This window comes from Ruditapes philippinarum, unplaced genomic scaffold (genome assembly GCF_026571515.1).
Source record: "Ruditapes philippinarum isolate M1 unplaced genomic scaffold, ASM2657151v2 ctg7523_1_1_1_1, whole genome shotgun sequence".
Classification (NCBI taxonomy): domain Eukaryota; kingdom Metazoa; phylum Mollusca; class Bivalvia; order Venerida; family Veneridae; genus Ruditapes; species Ruditapes philippinarum.
The window spans coordinates 20,911-44,603 of NW_026853992.1; the positions used below are offsets into that span (position 1 = coordinate 20,911).

A 23,693-nucleotide genomic window follows, 5' to 3' on the forward strand; every position below is an offset into this window, starting at 1 on the left:
AACAAGGTCGACAGAGTTGTCTTTCTTGGAAAATAACAAAAAACCTTAAAAATAGCATTTGGTTACATATTTATAAAGCTACAAATTTAGATACAAATAATATTATATTGTTAATAAGTCAGATAATTATAAAGGCACAGTAAACTGGGCTTATAAGATGCATTATTAATCTGCATAGAACATCAAGTTATATCTGCTTATGTATTTTGATTGGTTGGTTGAATTTATATAATTGTTGTATACACCACATTAACTTTTTAAACAATATTGGATCTAATAGGCAAGAGTTAGGGTATGTAGAAATAAGTGTAATCTGCAGTTAAACAGTGTTTTTATATCTCAGGCTATCTTTTTTCCCATAGATTTCTGCAGTACTATAATGAAGTACTTTCCCTGCATGCTTTGAAGTAATAGAATTTCCTTACTAAAGTTACTAGAGATATGAGCTGAGTCACAACAAAACCAACATAGTGCGTTTGCTACCAGCATGGATCCAAACCTATCGCTATCAGTTTCTCTACTTGTAATAGGATTGGTAAGCATGGATCCTGATCAAACTGTGCGGATTTGCAGGCTGGTTTAGATCCATGCTGGTCGCAAACGCACTATGTTGGTTTTGTCATGACGCAGCTCATATAGAAATGACAAGATCCTGATATTTCAGTCTAATTCAAAGAAGTCATCACCACCTGCACAAGCCTTTGTAACCAAACTAACAGACCAAACCCCAGCAGATACAGAACAATCCAAACAAGGTCCTGTGAAAGGTAAGTTTTACATTATGTATGACTTCATAGATAAGTAATGTGAAATAAAAATGTTGGTGACCTAATTAAGGGAGAAAGAAGCAAAATATAATATCATCCAGTGTTGCATCTAGGCTGTGCAATATTCGCATAATGTTTGCAGATTGTGCATTTTAATGAAGTTGATGCGTGCCAAGTTGCACTTCCTGATGATCTTTTCAACTGAATTCAGTTAATCTTCATCATTTCTTGAATACTTCTCACTAGTGGTAATGACTAAAATACATGTATGTACTAAATCACATTAACCACGGGACTGGATCATCTCACATGTGTATTGACGTTTTATTTGCGCACTTTACTGGTATTCGTCAATATTTGTTATACCCCCTTCAAAGAAGAAGGGGTATATTATTTTGCTAATGTCTGTCTGTCTGTCAGAAGACCACATGGTTTCCGCAGATTATCTTGAAAACTGTTTATTACAAAGTTTTCATATTTCACATAGTAATTGGTCATCACTAGTAGATTTTGGGGTTACAAGATCAAAGTTCAAGGTCACAGGGGCCTTGAATGTCAAAATGATTTCCGCTGATTATCTTGAAAAGTGTTCGTCACAAAGTCGTCATATTCCACATAGTGATTTGTAATAACTAATAGATGACCCCTTTTGGGGTCACTAGGTCATATGTCAAGGTCACAGGGGCCTTGAATGGTAATATTATTTCTGCTTATTATCTTGGTTACTATTTATGACTGTCTTCATATTTCACATATTGAATGGTTATAAATAGTGGATGACCTCTCACATTTTTTCGGTCACCATGTCAAAGGTCAAGGTCACAGGATCTTTGGATGGTAGAGGATTTCAGCTCATTATCTTGATAGATAATTATCACAAAGTCTTCATATTTCACATACTGATGGGTCATAACTAACAGATGATCTGTCTTGCTTTTGGGGTCACTTGATCAAAGGTCAAGGTCACAGGGGCCTTAAATTTCAGAATTGTTTCCACATATTATCTTGGAGACTTTTAATTACAAAGTCTTCATATTTCACATACTTATTGGTTATAACTAGTAAGTGACCCTACTGATTTTGGGGTCACTAGATCAAAGGTCAAAGTCACAGGGCTCTTGAATGTAAGTTTGGTTTCCATTCATTATCTTGAAAGCTATTTATCACAAAGTCTTCATATTTCTGTTGTTGATTGGTCATAACTATTAGATGACCCCTATTGATTTTGGGTCACTTGTTCAAAGTTCTAGGTCACAGGGGCCTTAAATGTCTTATTATCTTGAAAACTTTTTATCACAAAGTCTCCATTATTTTTATTTTTCCATAATTGAACACTTCCATGTATCCGCGTATGGCAAGTTTCTTTTGGAAATGTGTTACAAAAATTAATATTTTCATGTGAACAAAGGAAAAAAATACACATTGCAAACTGCATTTTCAATCCACATAAGTCACAAAGTTAATGTCAAAGTAATGTTAAAGAACAAAAACAAAACGAAACCTCTTCCTTGGTAAGTTATGCAATACATTTTGTGAAAAATACTCCAAAATCAGCCATTATTGCATGTAACAATTGCAAGTTATTATTATTTGAATTGTAAATAGTTTCTCTTTTTTTATATAAAATCTTATTTTTCAGGTTGATTTTCTAGAATAATTTTTGCTCTTCTGGAGACATTCAGCTTTTAAAATACAAGATTTATGTATTTACAATATTTTATTTCTTTTTTATTCTAGAGCTGCCATCAAATTGGAAAGAGTAAGTTTTCAATATTTATATATTTTGTACATGTAACAAGTAATTGCCTTGGAGATACTCAAAATTTTTATGTCACCACAGCATCTGCGGTGCGGTGGCATATAGCAATTCACCTGTTTGTGTATGTGTTTGTGTGTGTGTTCTATAGATTATAATTATATGGAACTTAAAAAATCTTCTTGTGAAAAACCACAAGTCCAATTTCAACCAAACTTGGCAGGATTGATCCTTAGGTGAAGGGCTTCCAAAGTTGTTCAAAGAATTTCATGCCATGCAGAAATCTGGTGGCCATGGCAACCAAAAGGAATTATAAGAATACATTTAAAAAATCTTCTTGTAAAGACCCAAAAGGCCTAGAGCTTAGATATTTTGCATAAGGCATTGTCTGGTAGACCACTACATTATAGCCTTGGGGTCAAAATTTGCCCCGCCCCGGGGGTCATTGATTTTCACTATATGTACATATAGTAAAAAACTTAAGATACCTTCTTGTAAAGACCCAAAAGGCCTAGAGCTTAGATATTTTGCATAAGGCATTGTCTGGTAGACCCTTACCAAGATTGTTCAAATTATAGCCTTGGGGTCAAAATGGGCCCCGCCCTAGGGTCAATAATTTTCACTATATGTATATCATTTGTAAAAACTTATAGTAAAAACTTTAAAAAAATTCTCCTAGCAATTGACAAATGAGAGAGGTTAGATATTTTGCATGAAACATTGTGAGATGAACTTGTAGCAAAATTGTTTAAATTATAGCCCTGGGGTCAAAATTGCCCCCGCCGCGGGGGTCATTGATTTTCAATATATACATATAGTAAAAAATAAAAAAATGTTATTATCTGAAGGTACAAGGCTTAGAGCTTTAATATTTGTTAAATGATATCATCTATAGGTACTCTACCAAAGTTGTTCAAATTTTGCCTCTAGTGCCAAAATTAGCCCCGCCGGGGGGGGGGGGGGTCCTTACATGTATATAGTAAAAAACTTAACAAATCATCTTCTCTAAATTTACAAAGGCTAGAGTTAAGATATTTTGCATGAAACTTTGTGTAGTGAGCCTCTAGTAAGATTGTACAAATTATAGCCCTTGGGTCAAAATTTGCCCCACCCCCAGGGGTAATTCATTTTCACTACTATGTACATATTGTAAAAAAAAATATAAAATCTTATTGTCTGAAGGTACAAGGCTTAGAGCTTTGATATTTGGTAAAAAATATCATCTATGTATCCTCTTCTAAAGTTGTTTTAATTATGCCTCTAGTGTTAAAATTTGCCTGCCCCAGGGCAATAGCTTTCCTTATATGTATAAAGCAAAAACTTGAAAAATCTTTTTCTCTGAATTGACAAAGGCTAAAGGTTAAATATATTGCATGAGACTTTGCAAAGTGAACCTCTACCAAGATTGTTCAAATTATAGCCCCGGGATCAAAATTGGTTCCACCATGGGGGTCATTGATTTTCATTATGTACAAAAAGTAAAAAAATAAAGAAAATTTTTGCCTGAAGGTACAAAGCATAGAGCTTAGATGATTGCTATATAATATCATCTAAAGGTCCTCTACCAAAGTTGTTCAAACTTTTCCCCTGGTGTCAAAATTGGCCCACAGCCCGGGGTAGTGATTCTCATTATGAACACATAGTAAAAACAGAAAACCAAACAAATGTTTTTTGAATGGAAGAAAGCTAAAGTTTGTTTGTTTTTTTTTTGGTTTTACGTCACATCGACACAGTATAGGTCATATCGCGACATTCCAGCTTTTAATACTGGTGGATGAAGACCTCAGGTGCCCTTCTGTGCATTATTTCAGGCACAAACAGGCACCTGAGTAGAACCACCGACGTTCTGTAAGCTAGCTGAAAGAAAGCAAAAGCTTAGATATTTGACTTGATATGTTGTTTGGTGGACCTCTGTATCAAGATTGTTTTGAATTAACTATTGGGTCAAAATTTTGCCTTGCCCAAGGGGACAGTGACCTACTTTCTTTGACCATGTGCACAGTTTAAGTTGTAAAATTGAACTTTGATATCAGGTGACCTAGATCTTGATGATGTGACCTACTTTCTTGTCCTTTGATGTACAACTATGAAATTTGAACCATGTGCACAGATTTAGATGCAAAGTGAACTTTGGTATCAGCTGACCTAGATTTTGACAAAGTGTCTTACTGTGTTGTCCTTTGATGTAGTCATGAAATTTAGGCTGTGTGAAATATGACCTTCAATACCAAATTAACTAGACTCAAGTGCATTGATATATCCCTACTCTGATCTTTTATTGGATTAACAATAGATTTAACCACTAATCTGATAATAAGAATTAAATAGGTCAGGAATCAATGTGTTATGACAATCTTCAGTTGTATAGAAACAAAAAAATATGTTCCTACACTACTACATTTTGTATTTAGTGTTGTATTCATGCCGTGGCATAGCATTTTTCTCAAATGCAATCTTGTTAAGAATAGTTTTTCTTTTTCTGAAACCAAAAATTGAACTCATAAAATATGAATGAAATGCAATTTTGAATATAGTACATTTATTTTGTAAAGTTTGTAAATGAAACTTTTATTAATATTTACATTTTGTATTTTAAAATTCTGAAAAAGATTTATGAATTGAAGGAAAAATGATATTATTCTTATCATTTAGGTCCTGGGTTTGGAGATATGGCTTAATGATAGCATGTATTTTGTTGGCATTAGGAGTGCAATATTTATTCTTTGGGAATTTTGATAAAAAAGACATTAAGAGTGTTGAAATACGAGATATGGAAAGAAGACAAGCAGATTTTGAGATGTCTGTATCAACATTAAAAAAGCAACAAATAAATGATAAAGGCATTTTCAATGATATGGTGGAGAAATTCAAGAATGAAATGAAAAATAAAGATGAAACAAAACTGAAAGAGTTAACCAATAAAGTAGATTCTACGGTAAGTGATGTTAGTTCTGCAAATGAAAAATTAAATGTTCTCGAAGAAGCAAAAGAGACTTTAGAAGATAAATATAAGGAAATAGAGAAAACCTTTCAAAGTAAAATTAAGAATATGGAATCCACTTTTAAGGATAATATATCTGACATAAGCAAGTTTGTTGAAGGTTTTAAACAAACATTTTCAAACTATGAAACATCCTTGGAAACATTTGAAGGTAAAATTAATCGTAAAATGCAAGAGATGACTAAAGCATTTGAAGAAAAAAGTGCAAAAATAAAAGAGCAAGTAGAGGATTTCTCTAAAGATTTTGACAAGAAACTTAAGAAGTTTAAAGAAGCAAAGAGTGATTTGGATGAAATTTTATTTGCTGTCAGGAAGGATGTTGATACTATCAAGCCAAATACTTTCAACAAAGGTAGTTATGTCATTTTAATATTATATAATTTATGCATAAATCATGAGGTAGTTTATTTATCTTGCTTTTTGCATATTTTGCTTGAAATTTTAACATATTTGCTTAACAGTGTTTCAATTTTACCCCCCTTAACCTGCAAAATGGACTTGTCAAGCATCTAATTGTGGAACTGTACATTACAAGTTTTAGGTATATCAAGATGAATATTAAAATAATAAAGTCATTACATAACAATATAAAGCCTAGTCAGACTTCAGGGATTTACAGGCTCTTTAAATTATTACCTATTTAATGCTAATTACTTTCATTTCTGACATACTTTTAGTTAATATGCTATAGTATAAGAAGCAAGCAGATAGTGTGTACATGTAGCATGTTATAAAGGCCAGTCTTTTTTATCCAGGTTGTCCCACAGTCTGTAGGGACCACGGGACATTTTCAAGAATTATAGATTTCATACTGACAAGTTAAAAAGTCAGATAATGCCAGCCCTGAAGTCATTTTTATTGCTACCTAGGATCCATATTATGTCATGACAGTAGATAGGGTATGTCAAGTCTTTTGAGTTGTTTAAGAATTAATTTCAACAAGCCTTTAATTTAAAACTTATTACATGATTGTATTATATCGGTAAAGTGTAGCAAAAATAGTCTAAAAAGATTTATATCCTAATAGTAATAATAATAAGTTTATATCCTAATAACTGTTAAGATATAAATGTTTGTAAAAATAAAACAAAAATTCAAGAAATGTGTGCAGAATTACTTTTTAATATGAACATTCTGATGTCATGATATACTGACATCTATAAGGTCAGGGCTTGACAGCATTTGATAGAAATCAGTGTTAGATAAACCATTACCTTCAGATAAAATAAATAAACAAGGTATTTGTTATTTTTGCAAAATTTTGATCACATTATGGGTCTTTCGTAAACACCAGTTGTTAATATACTGTATTCCTAGAAATGTTTGCGGATACAATTTTCGCGTTTTTCACAACGTCGGCATTTTCGCGGAGACAAACTTTCGTGGATTTGTAGTTAATGCGAAGTCAGCGAATATTAAGTCGCTACAGCCTAAATTACAGTTTTTGGAGGCTACGGTATAAACCGTATGTCCAAAACATAAAAAATAATATAAAAATAAAATTATTCCCGGTCTCCACCCTGGTATATGCGCATGCAGACTATAGCCTATTTTCTAATTATGAATGTCATATTAATGATTCAACCATTCATGCAATTCATGATTGACCTTAAAATCTATAAACTAGAACGAGTGTATCACTTAAAAGTAGCTGGAAATTTACTGGTTTATTTTTCGGTCCAGACGTCTGGATTTATATAACGGTAATGTTGTGCTAGTCTTTAACAGTATTCGACTGTACATCGCATCAATGTTGCACTTGATCGCTTTGTATTTTTAACAAAGGATTACACCTACTTCAAGCAAATAAAATCCAAGTCATTCATTGTAGGCAAACTATAAATGCTTTTGAATACGTTGTGACTAGTGAATAACGTCAATAAACATGATAATTACTAATAATTGACATTTTTCTTCCAGGGTCTTTTTGTTATGTGCATTATTGGTATTGAAATTTTGTCATTGCATATTAAACCCCGTATGTATCGGCATTGAAGTAAGATAATAATAAAAATTCTGCATGTTTATGTTTATATTTTGGTTGAAGCTAGAAATGTTCGCGGATTTGTTATAACTGACATATTCGCGGCTATAAAGATTCGCGGAATCATGCCTACTGCGAAAATCGCTAACTTAAAACGCGCGAAATCTTTTCTAGGAATACAGTAATTCAACTTCTGACAAACCACTTGTGACATTGTTGTATCTAATACCATCTGTGGCAGTGTTACTCATAAAAGTATTGCATCTTAATACCACATAATTGAATCTATGCCACCCATGAATATATTTCATCTAATACCACTTATGGCTATGCCACTAATTGGCTTGTGCGACTAATGAAAATCGTGCTTTAAATGCCATTTGAACATGCCATGCATAAAAAGGTTGCATATTTAATCACTTGTAGCAATGACAATCATGAAAATAATGCCTTAATAACCACTTAAGGCTCTGCTCTTTTAGAAAATGTTTCATGTAATACCACTTTTGGCACTTATACCCCTCATGAAATTGTTGTATCGAGGTTGTGCCACTCATTAATATATTTCATCCAATAATACCACTTGTGGCTATGCTGCTACTTGGATATGCAGCACCAATGAAAATTTTGCACTGTTTTAAAACCACTTGTAGCTATATCATTAAAGAAAATGTTGCTTCTAATACCACTTGTGGTTATGCCACTCATGAAAATATTGCATCTGATACCACTTGTGGCTATGCTCTACAAGGTATTGTTTCTTCTGAGACCACTTGTAACTGTGTCAATCATGAATATATTTTATTTTATGCAAGTTTTTGTTATGCCACTCATAAAGAATTGCATCTTATACCATTTGTGGTTATGCTACTCATGAAAATTTTGCATTTTTTACCACTTGTAGCAATGCCACCCATGAAAATGTTTCTTATCTAATCCCACTTGTGACCATGCCTTGCAAAAATATATTAGTCATAAATACCACTTGTGGCTATGCCAATCATTATAATTTTGCATCTTATACTACTTACAGCTATGCTTTTCATCCAAATGTGTAATACCCCATGTAGTTATGCAACTCATAAAAAGCTGTATCTAATACCACTTGTGAATAAGTCAAAATCACATTGATATCTAAATAATATTATTCTAAACAAACTTGTGTGAATGTCTCTTTTTAGTACCATAATACATTAAAGATAATCCACTATTTTATATTTTTCAATAACATATTTCACCATGATTTAATATTTCTGATGACAGTACACAAGCTCCAAAGGTAGTAGAATCTTTAAAGGCCCATTCAGCCTAAAAAATGCTTAGCATTTTACTTTTCAAAAGCTTTTAGTCATGCTGTTATTTTCCATAAGGTTACTCACTGGCCATTTTTTGCTTCTTTTTTGTGTTTTAGCAATGATTAAGTTATACTGGTGTAGTATTTTGTATGTAAGTCAAAATAACACTTTGTTTACATTTGTCTACTTTAATCACAACTCATTTCACATTAAGTAATATTATTGTCAGGTTACAAGCATGATCTAAATTTATTTTTAAGCATTATGAATCTATCCGCACAAAGAAAAAAATAATCATTTCTGAGGTTAAATGTGCCTTTAATGAAATAAGTAAAGGTTTCCTTACACCCTTTCAATACTTAATAAAAATGTTTATGATTCTGTGTTATAAAAATTGATTTTTTTGAAGGAAATTTTGCTTATTTTTGGAAATATATCTAATAAAAAGAATACATTATGTTTATGTTTTTAGAGAGTTTAACCATGGCATTTATTATTGTGGTCCTGTTTGAGTTTATTCTGGCATTATGGATATATCTTGTACAATGTGGACGCTCAACTTATTCAGATTCTTCTGATGGATCCAAAGACATGGTAATGTGGTATCCTAGTTTCTTCTTTAGATTTGAGCTGCATAAAGACAAAACCAACATAGTAAGTTTGCGACCATGCTGGTCACCAACCCACTATGTTGGTTTTGTTGTGACGCGGCTCAGATATATATATATTAATATATTTATCTAAGCTTGATTGTTAAACAAGATTTTGCATTTTATTTTATTTTTAAGCATCCTGAACTAACCAGTACTGGTGTCATATGAGGAAACATTGTTGTGACCAAAGTAAGGCTTGAACCCACTTGTTATGACCTGAGTAAGTCTTGAACCCACTATCACTGAGTTGTGAGACTCAAACCTTTAACCACTGTGACACTGCTCCACTTGCTTATTGAAGCAACAAACTTTAAGATCTATAAATTTATAATTTCTCTTGATTTGCTTGTTGTTTAAAATGTGCCAAAAGTGCACAGAATTGACATAGAATATCAAAATAATATATCACTAAGACTTACATGTATTTCATTACTTAGGGACACCTTTGGCTGAGTGGTTATGGTCGCTGACTTCAATTCTAACACTGCTATGATTTCAGAGACTTTGGATTACTTCATGTATTGAAAATGTGTAGATCGCTTACAGACAGTCTTGTTCCTGAAATAATACATGGCAGGGCACCTGAGGTCTTCCTCCAACAGTGAAGCAATTGAAAGAAATTTGCCATATAACCTTATTAGTATTAAGTTTTATGGAATACCCAACCAAAATACAAACAGTTATACTTGTAGTTAATGTTATAAGTTTTTCTTTACAGACTGCTAAAGATGTTTTAGAAAGAATTCCTCGTCGAGTAGCTTTATCTGATTTTGTCTGCATTGTAAGTTTTGATGAAGCACGACAGACAGAACATGACACCCTGGTCAAGTCTGCGTTAGGTACAATGCAGGACATCCAAATGAAATACTTTGTTGTGCGTAAACATGAACACTTGCAAAAATTGCCTACATGTAAATTCTACATTATGTGTACAGAATTCTCAGAAAGGTATATCTCTTATTAGTGAAATAATATCTGTAATTATTGATTTTATATGTCTAATTATTGAATATTTATGCCCCCACAAAGTGGGAGCAAATAGCATTGCACTTGTCCGTCCGTCTGTCCGTCCGTCCATCTGGCCCACAGTATTCAAACCTCATAGGATGATTGCCCATATTGGGTAGAAGACCCCTATTGATTTTGGGGTCACAAGGTCAAAGGTCAAGGTCACTATTACAGTAAAGCTGAAAATGGTTTCCCGAGCATAACTTCAGTTCCATGTTGCCCACAGTATTCAAACTTCATAGGATGATTGTCCATATTGGGTAGAAAACCCCTATTGATTTTGGGGTCACAAGGTCTAAGGTCAAGGTCACTATTACAGTAAAACTGAAAATGGTTTCCGGAGCATAACTTAAGTTCCATTTGGCCCACTGTATTCAAACTTCATAGGATGATTGTCCATATTGGTTGGAAGACCCCTATTGATTTTGGGGTCACAAGGTCAAAGGTCAAGGTCACTATTACTTTAATATGGAAAATAGTTTTCGGAGCATTACTTAAGTTCCATTTGGCCCAAAGTTTTCAATCTTCATAGGATGATTGTCCATATTGGGTAGAAGACCCCTAACGATTTTGGGGTCACAAAGTCAAAGGTCAAGGTCACTATTACAGTAAAACTGAAAATGGTTTCCGCAGCATACCTTAAGTTCAATTTGGTCCACAGTATTAAAACTTCATAGGATCATTGTCCATATTGGGTAGAAGACCCCTATTGATTTTGGGGTCACATGGTCAAAGATCAAGGTTACTATCACCTTTAAACTGACAACAGCTTTAGCTGAATAACTCGAGCATTAATCAACCTACAGGTAAAGTACTTTCGGGCATATAATGCTCCACCTAGCGGTGCTCTTGTTAAAAATGGTGGTCCCCGAAATTATAATTCCCAGAGCTGAGATATTTTGCATGATTTAGTATCACATTCTGGTTTACTAAAAACTCACCAAAATCAAGCTCTGGGGTTAAAATTAGCCAGCCTCAGATTCACTTTTTTCAACATTATAGTAAGAGTAAAAACAACATAATTTAAGTTTTCTTGTGTGAAATTACAATGCCAGGACATCTAAAGATATTTGACATGAAGTATTTTGTTGCAGACAATTTAGAATATTCTAGAAATGATACTCATAGTATTAGCTAAAACACCTGACTTTTTATATTTAAGAATTTTGATTTTTTTCAGCAATTTTATCTTATGTGAGGTGACATACAGCTATTATGGCTCTCTTGTTTTTTCATCTAATTGTTTTTATTAATTCTATTTCTGAGATTGCCTTCTGTAGACTGTTGCTGTACTTTAATTCTAGATTCCATCAGATCATTAAGATAGAAATCATTTAAGTTTCCATTTCTCGTCATAAACTTGTGAGTTTTTATGCAATATAAAGTAAATCTTTTGAACAACTTCTCTTTAGCCTATGAATGGGCTATCTAAACATATCAAATTTAGGCACCTGTTAATAAAATGCATACAATAGCAGTGCTTTGTGAATATTGTTACTTATAATGACATTGACTGAAGTTCAAACTTAAATATTTTTTATGCCCCTATCAACCTTACTTGGATAATATTTAACCAAACCTCATGACCCTTGCCTAAAATAAATTGGGGGCCATTGTGTACTGGGACAACTTGGGTTATAAAACAGAATTTTAATGGACATGGCTTCAGTATCATCACAACTCTAAAGCTTTAGAAAATATGCATAAATTAAAAAGGTGAATAAAAATGATATCTGTCATGTGTTAAGTTACCCCCATGCCAGATGAAGTGTCCGGCATAGGTAAAACTATCAGAAATGCCAGTCTGCTATGCAAGGAAAATGGATAAAAGTTTAAGGAAATAATGAATAAAAGTAAATAAGAGAATGAATGAGATTAAATGGGTGATTGATTGAAGATAAAAAGATGATGAGAGGGGGGGGGGGGAATTAAAAATAAGGTGAACCAGAATAAAAGAGATGGTGTGTGAAAGGAATGAGTAGGAGTTAAACAAGTAAATGTGAATGATAGAAATCAATGAAGGATAAAAATTGATAGGTGAGTGAGAAAAATGAATGAAGACTAAAAAGGTGAGTGAGAAAAATGAATGAAACTTACCTGTAACAAAAGGTTGGTTCAACAGTTAATTTATTTCCAATAATTCAAGTATATTATATAAATGAAAGTGGGACCAGGGTTAATACAGGGTTATATATGCCTCATGGTTGCTAAGTTTGGTTTGCATGGTGCATATTTAAAAGCAAACTAAAAAAGAACATGCATTAATATAAAATATATATACCCACTTAAAACAAAAACAAGTATGTTAAAAATTCTTGATACAATGAGAAAAATAAAAAAAAATAAAATGTGAATGAGAAGACTGAATGAAGATCGGAAATTTGATTATCAAAAGGAAATGAAAGTTGATAAGGTGAATGAAAAAATGAATATTGATTGAAAATGCATTGATGACAGTCTCAAAGATAACAAACTATAATAGAGCATTTTATTTGTTTTAATTAAGGAAGCATGATTATTTAATGATTTTGTATGTATTAATGTAGAGCTTCTACAACACCTACTAGTAAGTAGTAATTAATAACCACAATAATGTTAAACGATTTCTGGTAAATATCTGCACGTTTGATATAATTGCTTTATGTGTCATATTCTTTGAATTTATAATAATCAGATCAAGAATTTTCACTGCCACCCTGTTATATTGCTCTCCCATTGTAACGATAACCTTATTATAATGCATAAGAATATCGCCATTGCTTTGTTTTATTGGTTTAATTGGATATATAAAAACACATAACATACGAAACTTAAATGCACACTGCAGGTTGCTATTTTTTATCCGCCCTGAAAAATATCCTTCCATACCATTGTTCCGTCCCACTTTTCCTACAGTTTCTCCTAGCTACTTTAAGGTAGTATACCCTTCATGCATTACCTCTGCTTTGAAGAAGATTCAAATAGGCTAGAATTACTGTCAACTACATTGAAAATGAGGGATGTGGGTTCAAACCCCAGAACGGGCAACTTTTTTTATGCCCGCGGGCATATAGTAATTGAACCGTCCGTCTGTTCGTCCGTCCGTCTGAGCGCACAAGAGGGTATATGTTGGGTACTGAACTAACAACTACCAATCCTACTCACTCCGTATGTATTGTTGGGTTTTTTTCTTTGATTGTTGGGTACTTTTTTACACAGTAAAATACCTAACAAGAATACAAATGGAAGGATGTCTGTCCGTCTGTCCGCACGAGGTTAACCTAGAATGGCAAGTTAGATTTTTCTTAAGTTCTACTTGTACCAATGGCTTCATAATTTACACACTTACTAATCCATACAAAGTATATGATCTGGGCAAGTTACATAACTATGGCTTCCATTTGCACCAAGTTATGGCCCTTTTCAGCACTTAGAAAATGAATAATGGTAAACCTAAACCGGCAAGTTGGAAATATCTTATGTTCTATCTGAACTTATGGCTTAATAATTTTCACACTTACTTATCAATACAATGTACATGATATTGCCAAGTTATATAAATGTGCCATCCATTTTCCCAGTAATTTCCCTTTTTATCACTTTGAAAATAGGGCCTTGTATGGTTAACTTATTATGCCAAGTTGGATTTATCAAACAAATTTCACCTATTTACTTAATTTATTTAATGATATCTTTCATAATTGGTAGGTGGATACCTTTAACGGTCCTCTAATTTTTTTGTGGCGTTAGGCGTCTCTAGGTCAATGTCAAGGTCACATGTGTAAAAACATTAATCTGAACATTTCTGCTCATACAGCCTTTATTTTTAAGTTTATGTCTTTCATGTTTATAATAGTCATACCAAGGGAGGTCCTTTTCCTTTTCCTTTAGTAAGGGGTCATTTGGGTGAAGGTCACCAATGTCAAAAATATATTTTTTACACTTTCACAGGTGTATTAACCTTATTCTATCGACTTCTATCGACAGATGTCTTGTATATTTTGTAGGAAGATTAAATTGAGGTATTCTCATTTGGATGGAGGTAGGGGTCAGTTGGGTCAAGGTCACCAGTGCTAAAAATAGATTTTTACACTCTTGCTCACACAGCCTTTATCTATTGACAGATTTGTATTATAATTGGTAGGAAGATAACTTACATGGTATTCTTCCTTTGGGTGGAGTTAGGGGTCAGTTGCGTCATGGTCAACAATGCGAAAAATAGATTTTACACTTTTGCCCTTACAGCCTTTAAATATTGACAGATTTATTTCATATTTGGTAGGAAAATAAGTTGCATGATATTTTTCCTTTGGATGGAGTTAGGGGTCAGTTGGATCAAGGTCACGAGTGCTAAAAATAGATTGTTTACACTTTTGCCCATACAGTCTTTATTTTAAATATTATTACTGACAAGAATCTGAGCTGGGGGCATTGGTGTTTAACAAACACGTTCTTGTTTATTTTTTAATTTTCTGGAAAGAAAAAGATTTTTTGATTTTAAATATATAATTTTTACTAGTATTTATTGGCTAAATAATGCCAAATTTAATAGGAAATTTCATGCCAGATATTTTTAAAGTCTGATAGAATAAAAACTACACAGTAAAAGTATTTTGAATCATTATTATTGTTTTATATATAGAATTGGACTCTGCTAGTGACCTACTTTTTTGTTCTTTTAGGTACAGCTATATATGGACCATGACATGAGTACAGTTTTAGATAAAGAATAGGCTGCTTTAATAGTTGACCTACTTTCTGAACTAGTGACCTTGTTCCAAATTCAGTAATTTTTACTGCATTATCACAAAGTTTCATTGTTTAGAAAGAAAAATTAATGAACTACTCCTTTTCTTGCTATTTAATATTGTATAGTGCAGTGGTAGTATTGTTTCACAAATGCAATCTTGTTTTACACTTTTGCCAATACAGCCTTTATTTATTGACAGATGTCTTTTATATTTCGTAGAAAGATATCTTGCCTGGTCTTCCTCCTTTGGATTGAGCTAGGGGTCAGTGGGTCAAGATCAATGGTGCCAAAAATAGATTTACGCATTTGCTTAAACAGCCTTTATTTACAGACTGATGTTTTTTATCTTTAGAAGAAAATGCCTTGGATGGTCCAGTGTTGGGAGTCACAAGGTCAAGGTCACTTGTGCTAACACTAGATTTGTGCACAATTTTTATACAACCTTCGTTAAAAATCTTACCAAATTGTCTCATATTTACTTAAGTTGATCTGTTAAGTTTGGATTGAGTTTGGGGTCACTAGGTTAACAACAAGGTTTGCGTTTATATATATTTGATAAAGTTTTATTAGTAAGGAGAATATTTTTCAACTTCAAGTATCTGATCTGGGGGACTTTGAGTTTAAACATGTTCTTGTTTGTAATTTTCTTTTTTGTTAGTATAAATGGTATTTTTTTTGAAAATTGTATATTTTTTCACTTTGTTACTATATTCATTGTTACTATAGATGATGTACTTTTGACTTGAAATAATTGTTCTTGGTCATGACTCACATCATGTATGACAATGGTCATAAGTCTAGCATCTTTATTTCAAGAGTTTCTCCTCTTTTGTTTAAGAATTTTGCTTTTAAAAATGTTATATTCTGGTTACATTAACAGGAATGTCCTCTGTCCATCAGTCCATCTGTCTGTCTGTTCGTAAAACCTGTTTCCTTGGATCTCTTTTATAGAACTTTGAACTTTTCCAACAAATTTACTTGAAATAGAGAAAAGTTGAAACATAAAATATACATATTTATCCTGAGAAAATTTGATCTTTTGATTATCTGTATAAACATTATTTCCTTATTAGACAAAGAACTTAACACATTTCTATGATTTAGAAAAACTAAGAACTCAAAAGTTCATTCATGTCTTTGACAATGGCATAATTGATAGGTCATGGCACTTTAGAATGTTGATGACATACTTCTTGCGGGTTTCTGACTGATAGGGGACTTAAGTCTTGCTTGAAATACTTTGATAATTTGCTTGTTTGAAATGTAAGTTCAACCTACTCAACCACATTCAGTCCGATGTCTGTTCCACACATTATAGTTTACTTAAGATGTAATAAACTTTTCCATTTGATTAGCGTCAATAGACTGGGCCAAATTTACTAAATATGGCAACCATCAAGTTTTTCAAGGGCTTTAATCAGTAAAGATAGTCACAACTCTGTTCTTTGTGTTTCTGTATATATTTAACAGTAAACAACTTACACTTAAAAAATTCTTTAGTTAGAAAGTGTGGGTTCTTGTTTTGGTGCCTGACATTAACTTCTGTCAGTTTCTGATTTGTCTGATAACTTGTTTTGAAAACTGAAAAAAATGAAAAAATTACTGAATGTATTAATGCAATCAAGAATCATACATTGGTTGATGTTCTTAAAGAAAATATTCAATAAAATTCAACACTGTTTCTTTAATCCTAGAATAGAAAGTGGACATGTACTCAGTGAGATTTCAAGAATATCATTTGGTAATCTGTTATACATTGTTACAAATATTCCTGTGTAATCATTTGTCTTCAAAATCAATGTTTATTATTTTATGCCCCCACAATGTGGGAGCATAATGCGTTGCACTTGTTCGTTCGTCTGTACGTCCGTCCATCTTTCTGTCTGTACGTCCCGAAATCTCGTGAACGAAACTCTTACACCTAATGGCAGATTTTGCATAACTTCCAGGGATGAACAACCTTAATGTGTAGATGGAAGTAAAGGAAGGAATTTTGCTGCGACAAAATTTAACAGAATTATGGCCCTTTGTTGATTTTTTAAATAGGTTTTCAACGAAAACCGGGTTATTGTAATGCCGAAGTCGGCGGGCGGGCAGGCGTCAATTTTTGGTTTCCGCTCAATAACTTGAGTTTGCTTTGGCATATTGACACCAAACTTGGTGTGTAGATAGCTTATATCAAGAGGCAGCTTGGGATTGCTACCCAGATGTCTGTGATCAAGGTCAAGGTCACTGTTACTAAAAATAGCAATTCAGTTTCTGCTCAATAACTTGAGTTTGCTTTGGCCTATTGACATCAAACTTGATGAATGGGTAGCTTATATCAAGGGGTAGCTTGGGATTGCTACCCAGGTGTCTGTGATCAAGGTCAAGGTCACTGTTACTTAAAATAAAAATTCAGTTTCAACTCAATAACTTGAGTTTGCTTAGGCCTATTGACACCTCTCTTGGTGTATTGGTAGCTTATATTAAGAGGCAGCTTGGGATTGCTACCCAGGTGTCTGTGATTAAGGTCAAGGTCACTGTTACTTAAAATAGAAATTCAGTTTCTGCTCAATAACTTGAGTTTGCTTTGGCCTATTGACACCAAACTTGATGTATGGATAGCTTTTATCAAGAGGCAGCTTGGGATTGCTATCCAGGTGTCTGTGATCAAGGTCATGTCACTGTTACTAAAATAGCAATTCAGTTTCTGCTCAATAACTTGAATTTGCTTTGGCCTATTGACACCAAACTAGATGAATGGGTAGCTTATATCAAGGGGTAGCTTGGGATTGCTACCCAGGTGTCTGTGATTAAGGTCAAGGTCACTGTAACTAAAAATAGAAATTCAGTTCCTGTTCAATAACTTGAGTTTGCTTTGGCCTATTGACACCAAACTTGATGTATGGATAGCTTTTATCAAGAGGTAGCTTGAGATTGCTATCCATGTGTCTGTGATCAAGGTCATGTCACTGTTACTAAAAATAGCAATTCAGTTTCCGCTCAATAACTTGAGTTTGATTTTACCTATTGACACCAAACTTGGTGTATAGATAGCTTATATCAAGGGGTAGCTTGGGATTGCTACCCAGATGTCTGTGATCAAGGTCAAGGTCACTGTTACTAAAAATAGAAATTCAGTTTCTGCTCAATAACTTGAGTTTGCTTTGGCTTATTGACACCAAACCTGGTGTATTGATAGCTTATATCAAGAGGCAGCTTGGGATTGCTACCCAGATGTCTGTGATCAAGGTCAAGGTCACTGTTACTAAAAATAGCAATTCAGTTTCTGCTCAATAACTTGCGTTTGCTTTGGCCTATTAACACCAAACTTGATGAATGGGTAGCTTATATCAAGGGGTAGCTTGGGATTGCTACCCAGGTGTCTGTGATCAAGGTTATTTTATTTAGTTTTCATGTTATAACTTTAGTTTGCTTTGACCTTTTGACACCAAACTTGCTGAGTGGCAGCTTTGGATTGCCACTTAGATATCTGGGAGCAAGTTCAAGGTCATTTGCTTACAATAGAATTTTCAGCTTGTACTCAATAACTTCAGTGCACTTTGACCTATTGATTGCTGTCACATCATAACTTGGTCGTTGAAAACCTGGTTTTCGTCGCATTGCGGCGCTTCTTGTTCACTATATATCATATAGCAATTTTGTGAACGCAACTCCTCTGAAACCGGATGGCAGATTTTGCTTAAACTTCCAGGGATGAACAACCTTAATGTGTAGATGGAAGTAAAGGAAGGATTTTTGCTGTGACAAAATTTAACAGAATTATGGCCCTTTGTTGATTTTTTCACTATATACTATGTAAAAATTTTGTGAACGCAACTCCTCTTAAACTAGATGGCAGATTTTGCTTAAACGTCCAGGGATGAATAACCTTAATGTGTAGATGGTAGTAAAGGATGGAATTTTTGCTGCGACCAAATTTAACAGAATTATGGCCCTTAGTTGATTTTTTCACTATATTCTATGTAGAAATTTTGTGAACGAAACTCCTCTTCAACTGGATGGCAGATTTTGTTTAAACTTCCAGGATAAACAGCCTTAATATGTAGATGGCAGTAAAGAAAGAAATTTTGCTGCAACCAAATTTAACAGAATTATGTCCCTTTGTTGATTTTTTCACTTGATGCCATATAGAAATTTTGTGAAAGCAACTCTTCTGAAACTGGATGGCAGATTTTGCTTAAACTTCCAGGGATGAACAACCTTAATGTGCAGATGGAAGTAAAGGAAGGATTTTTTGCTGCGACAAAATTTAACAGAATTATGGCCCTTTGTTGATTTTTTCACTATATACCATACAGAAATTTTGTGAACGCAACTCCTCTTAAACCGGATGGCAGATTTTGCTTAAATTTCCAGGGATGAACAACCTTAATTTGTAGATGGAGGTTTAGGAAGGAATTTTGGCTGTGACTAAATTTAAGAGAAAAATGGCCCTTTGTTGATTGTTTTACTAGATACCATATATATGTTGTCAGTGGGGCATCCATTTCCTTTGGACACAGTTCTAGTTATCTCTAATTTGTTGATTTATACCTCTAATAAATTTATTTGTTTCTTCCTTAATGTATAGAGGATATTAAATGAGTTTAGTTTTAATATTTATTGAATGAGTTGAAAAAAAAATCATATTATGCGAGTTAACTGTAAGGAAAACAAACATTCCCTCTGTACCTTTATTTGAAAAGTTATTTATTGTTCTCTTTTTATTTAAGACATGTTATTATAGAAGAACCAGGATTGGGCCTAGGTGATTTGAAGAGGTGTACTTATGAAGTTATTCAGAGATACAGAGGTATTGCTTGTTCAACTTTTACCCCTTAATATGCTGATTGGCTTGATTGGACTTGCCATGCTTCTATGTTTGGAACCATCCATTATCATTTTCAGGGATATCAGGCTGCAAAATTTAAAGTTAATAATCCAACTGTATAGTGTATACACAGACTGCAAGGAAGTGTACATGTATTTACTGACTAGGCTTAGTACTTGTGGCAAGGGCAGATAACCCCGAAAAATGTGTTGAAGTTCATTTTAATATACTGAGATTTCACTAAATTTTCTTGGCATGTAATTTCTTGGTTTAGTCATAAAGAACACTTTTTTCATGCGTTCTTAAATTTCTGGACTGTTTTTTTTCCTAAGAGGTTAATTTTGAAGATGATGTCTCATTGAAGGTTTGATGCCATCATAATGTATTATATAACAGTAACATATATTATATCACAGAATGTATGTATAACAAATTTAGCTGATTGTTAAATATCACATTGAAAACAAGTGACAAGCCTGTGATCAATATAGCATTTGCTTCTTTGTCAATTAGTATTTTTATTATTTGTTTTTTACAGCTAATATGGTTATCTTGTATACACGTGATCCTGGATCCAGGAGTCTTGGAGACGAGCTGTATAATCCTAACATCTATTGTGTTGCTAAGCAACCAGAATTGATCGGTCTTCGTGATAAAGGACGATTTATAAGCACATATGACAAGCTTACAGAAGTACAGAAGAGGGTTTTACATGACGACATTGCTAAATGCATGAAGTGATTTGATTAGTGTTGGAGTGTTAATTATTTGTGAAGACTTGGTTATGTGACTTCATGATAATATTACCAGGCAAATGTATGTTTATTTAATGTGACATAATAATATTAGTAATTTACTTATAGTCATCTTCTAACATCTTCTAAGTCCAAAATAATTTTTGCCTCTAACTTAAAAAACTTGCGTATTAATGCATGGAAAAATTTCTGTTAATTAGACTTTTTCTCCAAGAAATACATTTTGAAGTGCTTAAATTTGTTTCTAGCTTAATATTTTATACATAGTTAATGATTGTACACGTTTTTATTTTTAATCAATCTTTTTCCTTCAATGCTTGACTGTATACTATTTTAGGTAATGTATTTTATTAAGACGTTAAGGTCATTTCTTATACATAATTATATTGCTATAAAATCAGTTTTTTCCATTAATTTATATAAATATTTTAGCAAGGACATTCTATAATAGACATGTTTTTTACTAGTTGAGATTTATTAAGGGTAAATCACCTGTATATTTACAATAGGTGTCAAATTATTTTCTTGCAAAGAGAATCATTGCCTCTATCCATAGATTGGGTGGCTAATTGATTTTGTATGTCTGTCTGTTTTCCTATATGTTTGTCTATCACAAAACTGTAACCTAGACAATAACACAAAGGTCCTGCTTCACAGATACATATACCTTGATTAACTCTCCCCAAAATACCTACTAAGAGGTCCCGGGATCAGGGGCCAAAGATCAATGTCACCATGACACTACTTTAATCTTATTCATGAAAAATGTGCTTCAATCCAAAGTGTTGTAACTTTATTTGCATATTAACATGCATCTTCATCATCTCTAATTACCAGACCAATTTAGGGGTCACAAGAAATAGGTCAAGGTCTGAACGACCTCAAAATATCAAATAGGACAATAAAACAGAAGTCCTTTAATCAAAGCCTTCCAATTTCACAGATGACTGCAGATTGATATTCTCTATCCATAAGACCCACTTTAAGAGGTCACAGGGTCAAAAGTCAACATGAATACTTAACTTTGGCCATAAAACAGAATCCCTTCATATGAATTTATGATAAATTATTGATATTCATAACTTTATAAGATCAGACTAGAAGAACAGAAAGCTGTTCTAAGATAATATGTCATCTTGAAGAAAAATAATTTAACTTGAGAATTATCAGCTTTGTTTTAATAGAGGTGTAAAATCTTCTATGAATGTGCCAAATAAAATATTACAGCGAGAATATATCAACATATAATGGGAAATGTGTAAGGTTGGGAGACAATATATCCCCTGCTGTAAGCGGTATAATTGTTCCACAACTGATATATTTCTATTTTTGTACCTTCTTATCCTTTCTTATTGATGTATGTTTGGTTGCTTTGTATATAATTTGCTTGTTATGAAGTTTTATTATGTATTAAGTCCCTCCGATACTTCTGGAATATTTGAAATAAAAGAGATTTTGTGTTATGCTCATTTCTTCTTGTTTTTTTTTACATTGATATCAATTTCATTTTGTTGTATCATTTTGTAAGACGGAATATTGATGAATAACGTATGGTATGATAAAATATATGAGCTCTATATGTGCATGTACTTAACCTGCCTGATGTAAAGTCTCTGTGACAGAGTGAATAAGGAGCATAATACAAAGTCATTAACCACTAACCTTTGTATATGTATATAGTCTCAATGACAACATGAATTGTTCTAGTATATACCTATATGGTGCCTCTTCAGCAAGGTTATGATCAGTACTTGATTTTACAAAGAAATGATGTAGTAAATACATGTACCATTATATACTGGAGATTGGCATTGCAACATGAATGTACTGGACATTTATCAAAATGGAGAAAAGTGTAATTATAGTTTTATAACACAACCATTTAAACATTAAGTGATATGATTATTAAAGTAATGATTTAACATTTTTATATGATATATTTAAAGCAAAGACATACGACTGTTAAAACACTTGGTATTCTACAGTTACGAATAGCATTTAGGATATTTTTGATTCAATTAGTAAATAGAAAATAAGTAAATATTTATAGAAATGGTTACCTCCCTTTGCTTATGTTACTGAAGTCAAAAGTTCTTTTTCTTAAAATTTTAAAACTATATTGCTTGAATTATTTCACTATGTTTCATGTGCCATAAGATCAAAGATAGTAAAATTATAGTGAGCTAACGATTTTCGTTTTTTTTTGTAGTCAGAACTAAAGTTAAGATTCTTATACATGTAGTTGTATCTAAAAATGTTTTTAATCGTTGACACTTTGCAAATCTGAAGGAGGCAAATCCACCAAGGAAAATGACAATAATTTCAACATCATTACATTGTATTAAAATCTATAAGTAAATCCGCAGTCTGATTTTGTTCATCAAGTGCACAACATTTCTTATAGCACTGTCCTTATTTAATAGCAGATTGACTGCTGACTTCACAAGTCATATGTGATAAATCATAGTGTTCCCGAGTGTTTTATACTTGGACCCCTTTTATTATTTTCAATCTATGTTAATGATTGTCAACTTTTGTTAAATATAGTAACTTTTTAATGCTGACGATTCTTTCATTTTGATCACAGTTAAAGATGTATGCCATATTGAAGCTGTATTAGCTGTACTAGTTACTAAGGTCAAATGAAACCTGTACTAGCCACTTATGTCAAATGGAAACTGTACTAGTTACTAAGGTCAAATGAAACCTGTACTAGCCACTTATGTCAAATGGAAACTGTACTAGTTTCTAAGGTCAAATGAAACCTGTACTAGCCACTTATGTCAAATGGAAACTGTACTAGTTACTAAGGTCAAATGAAACCTGTACTAGCCACTTATGTCAAATGGAAACTGTACTAGTTACTAAGGTCAAATGAAACCTGTACTAGCCACTTATGTCAAATGGAAACTGTACTAGTTACTAAGGT

At 33.0% G+C, this 23,693-nt stretch overlaps 1 protein-coding gene across 3 annotated transcripts in view; it reads left to right on the forward strand.

Moving 5' to 3' along the window:
- The window catches only part of LOC132738635 (uncharacterized), a 33,759-nt gene extending 11,532 nt beyond the window's left edge, over positions 1-22,227 (forward strand). For 2 of the 3 annotated variants that reach the window (XM_060726193.1, XM_060726194.1), the window contains exons 4-10: positions 665-767; positions 2,505-2,526; positions 5,176-5,876; positions 9,276-9,397; positions 10,175-10,404; positions 19,912-19,991; positions 20,548-22,227. In XM_060726193.1, coding sequence (XP_060582176.1) covers positions 665-767; positions 2,505-2,526; positions 5,176-5,876; positions 9,276-9,397; positions 10,175-10,404; positions 19,912-19,991; positions 20,548-20,750 — 1,461 coding nt within the window. In that variant the 3' untranslated portion in view covers positions 20,751-22,227. Of the gene's footprint in view, positions 1-664; positions 768-2,504; positions 2,527-5,175; positions 5,877-9,275; positions 9,398-10,174; positions 10,405-13,010; positions 13,031-19,911; positions 19,992-20,547 lie in introns of all 3 variants that reach the window. The other variant, XR_009626902.1, reaches the window with a different exon arrangement.
- Positions 22,228-23,693: the final 1,466 nt, after the last annotated feature.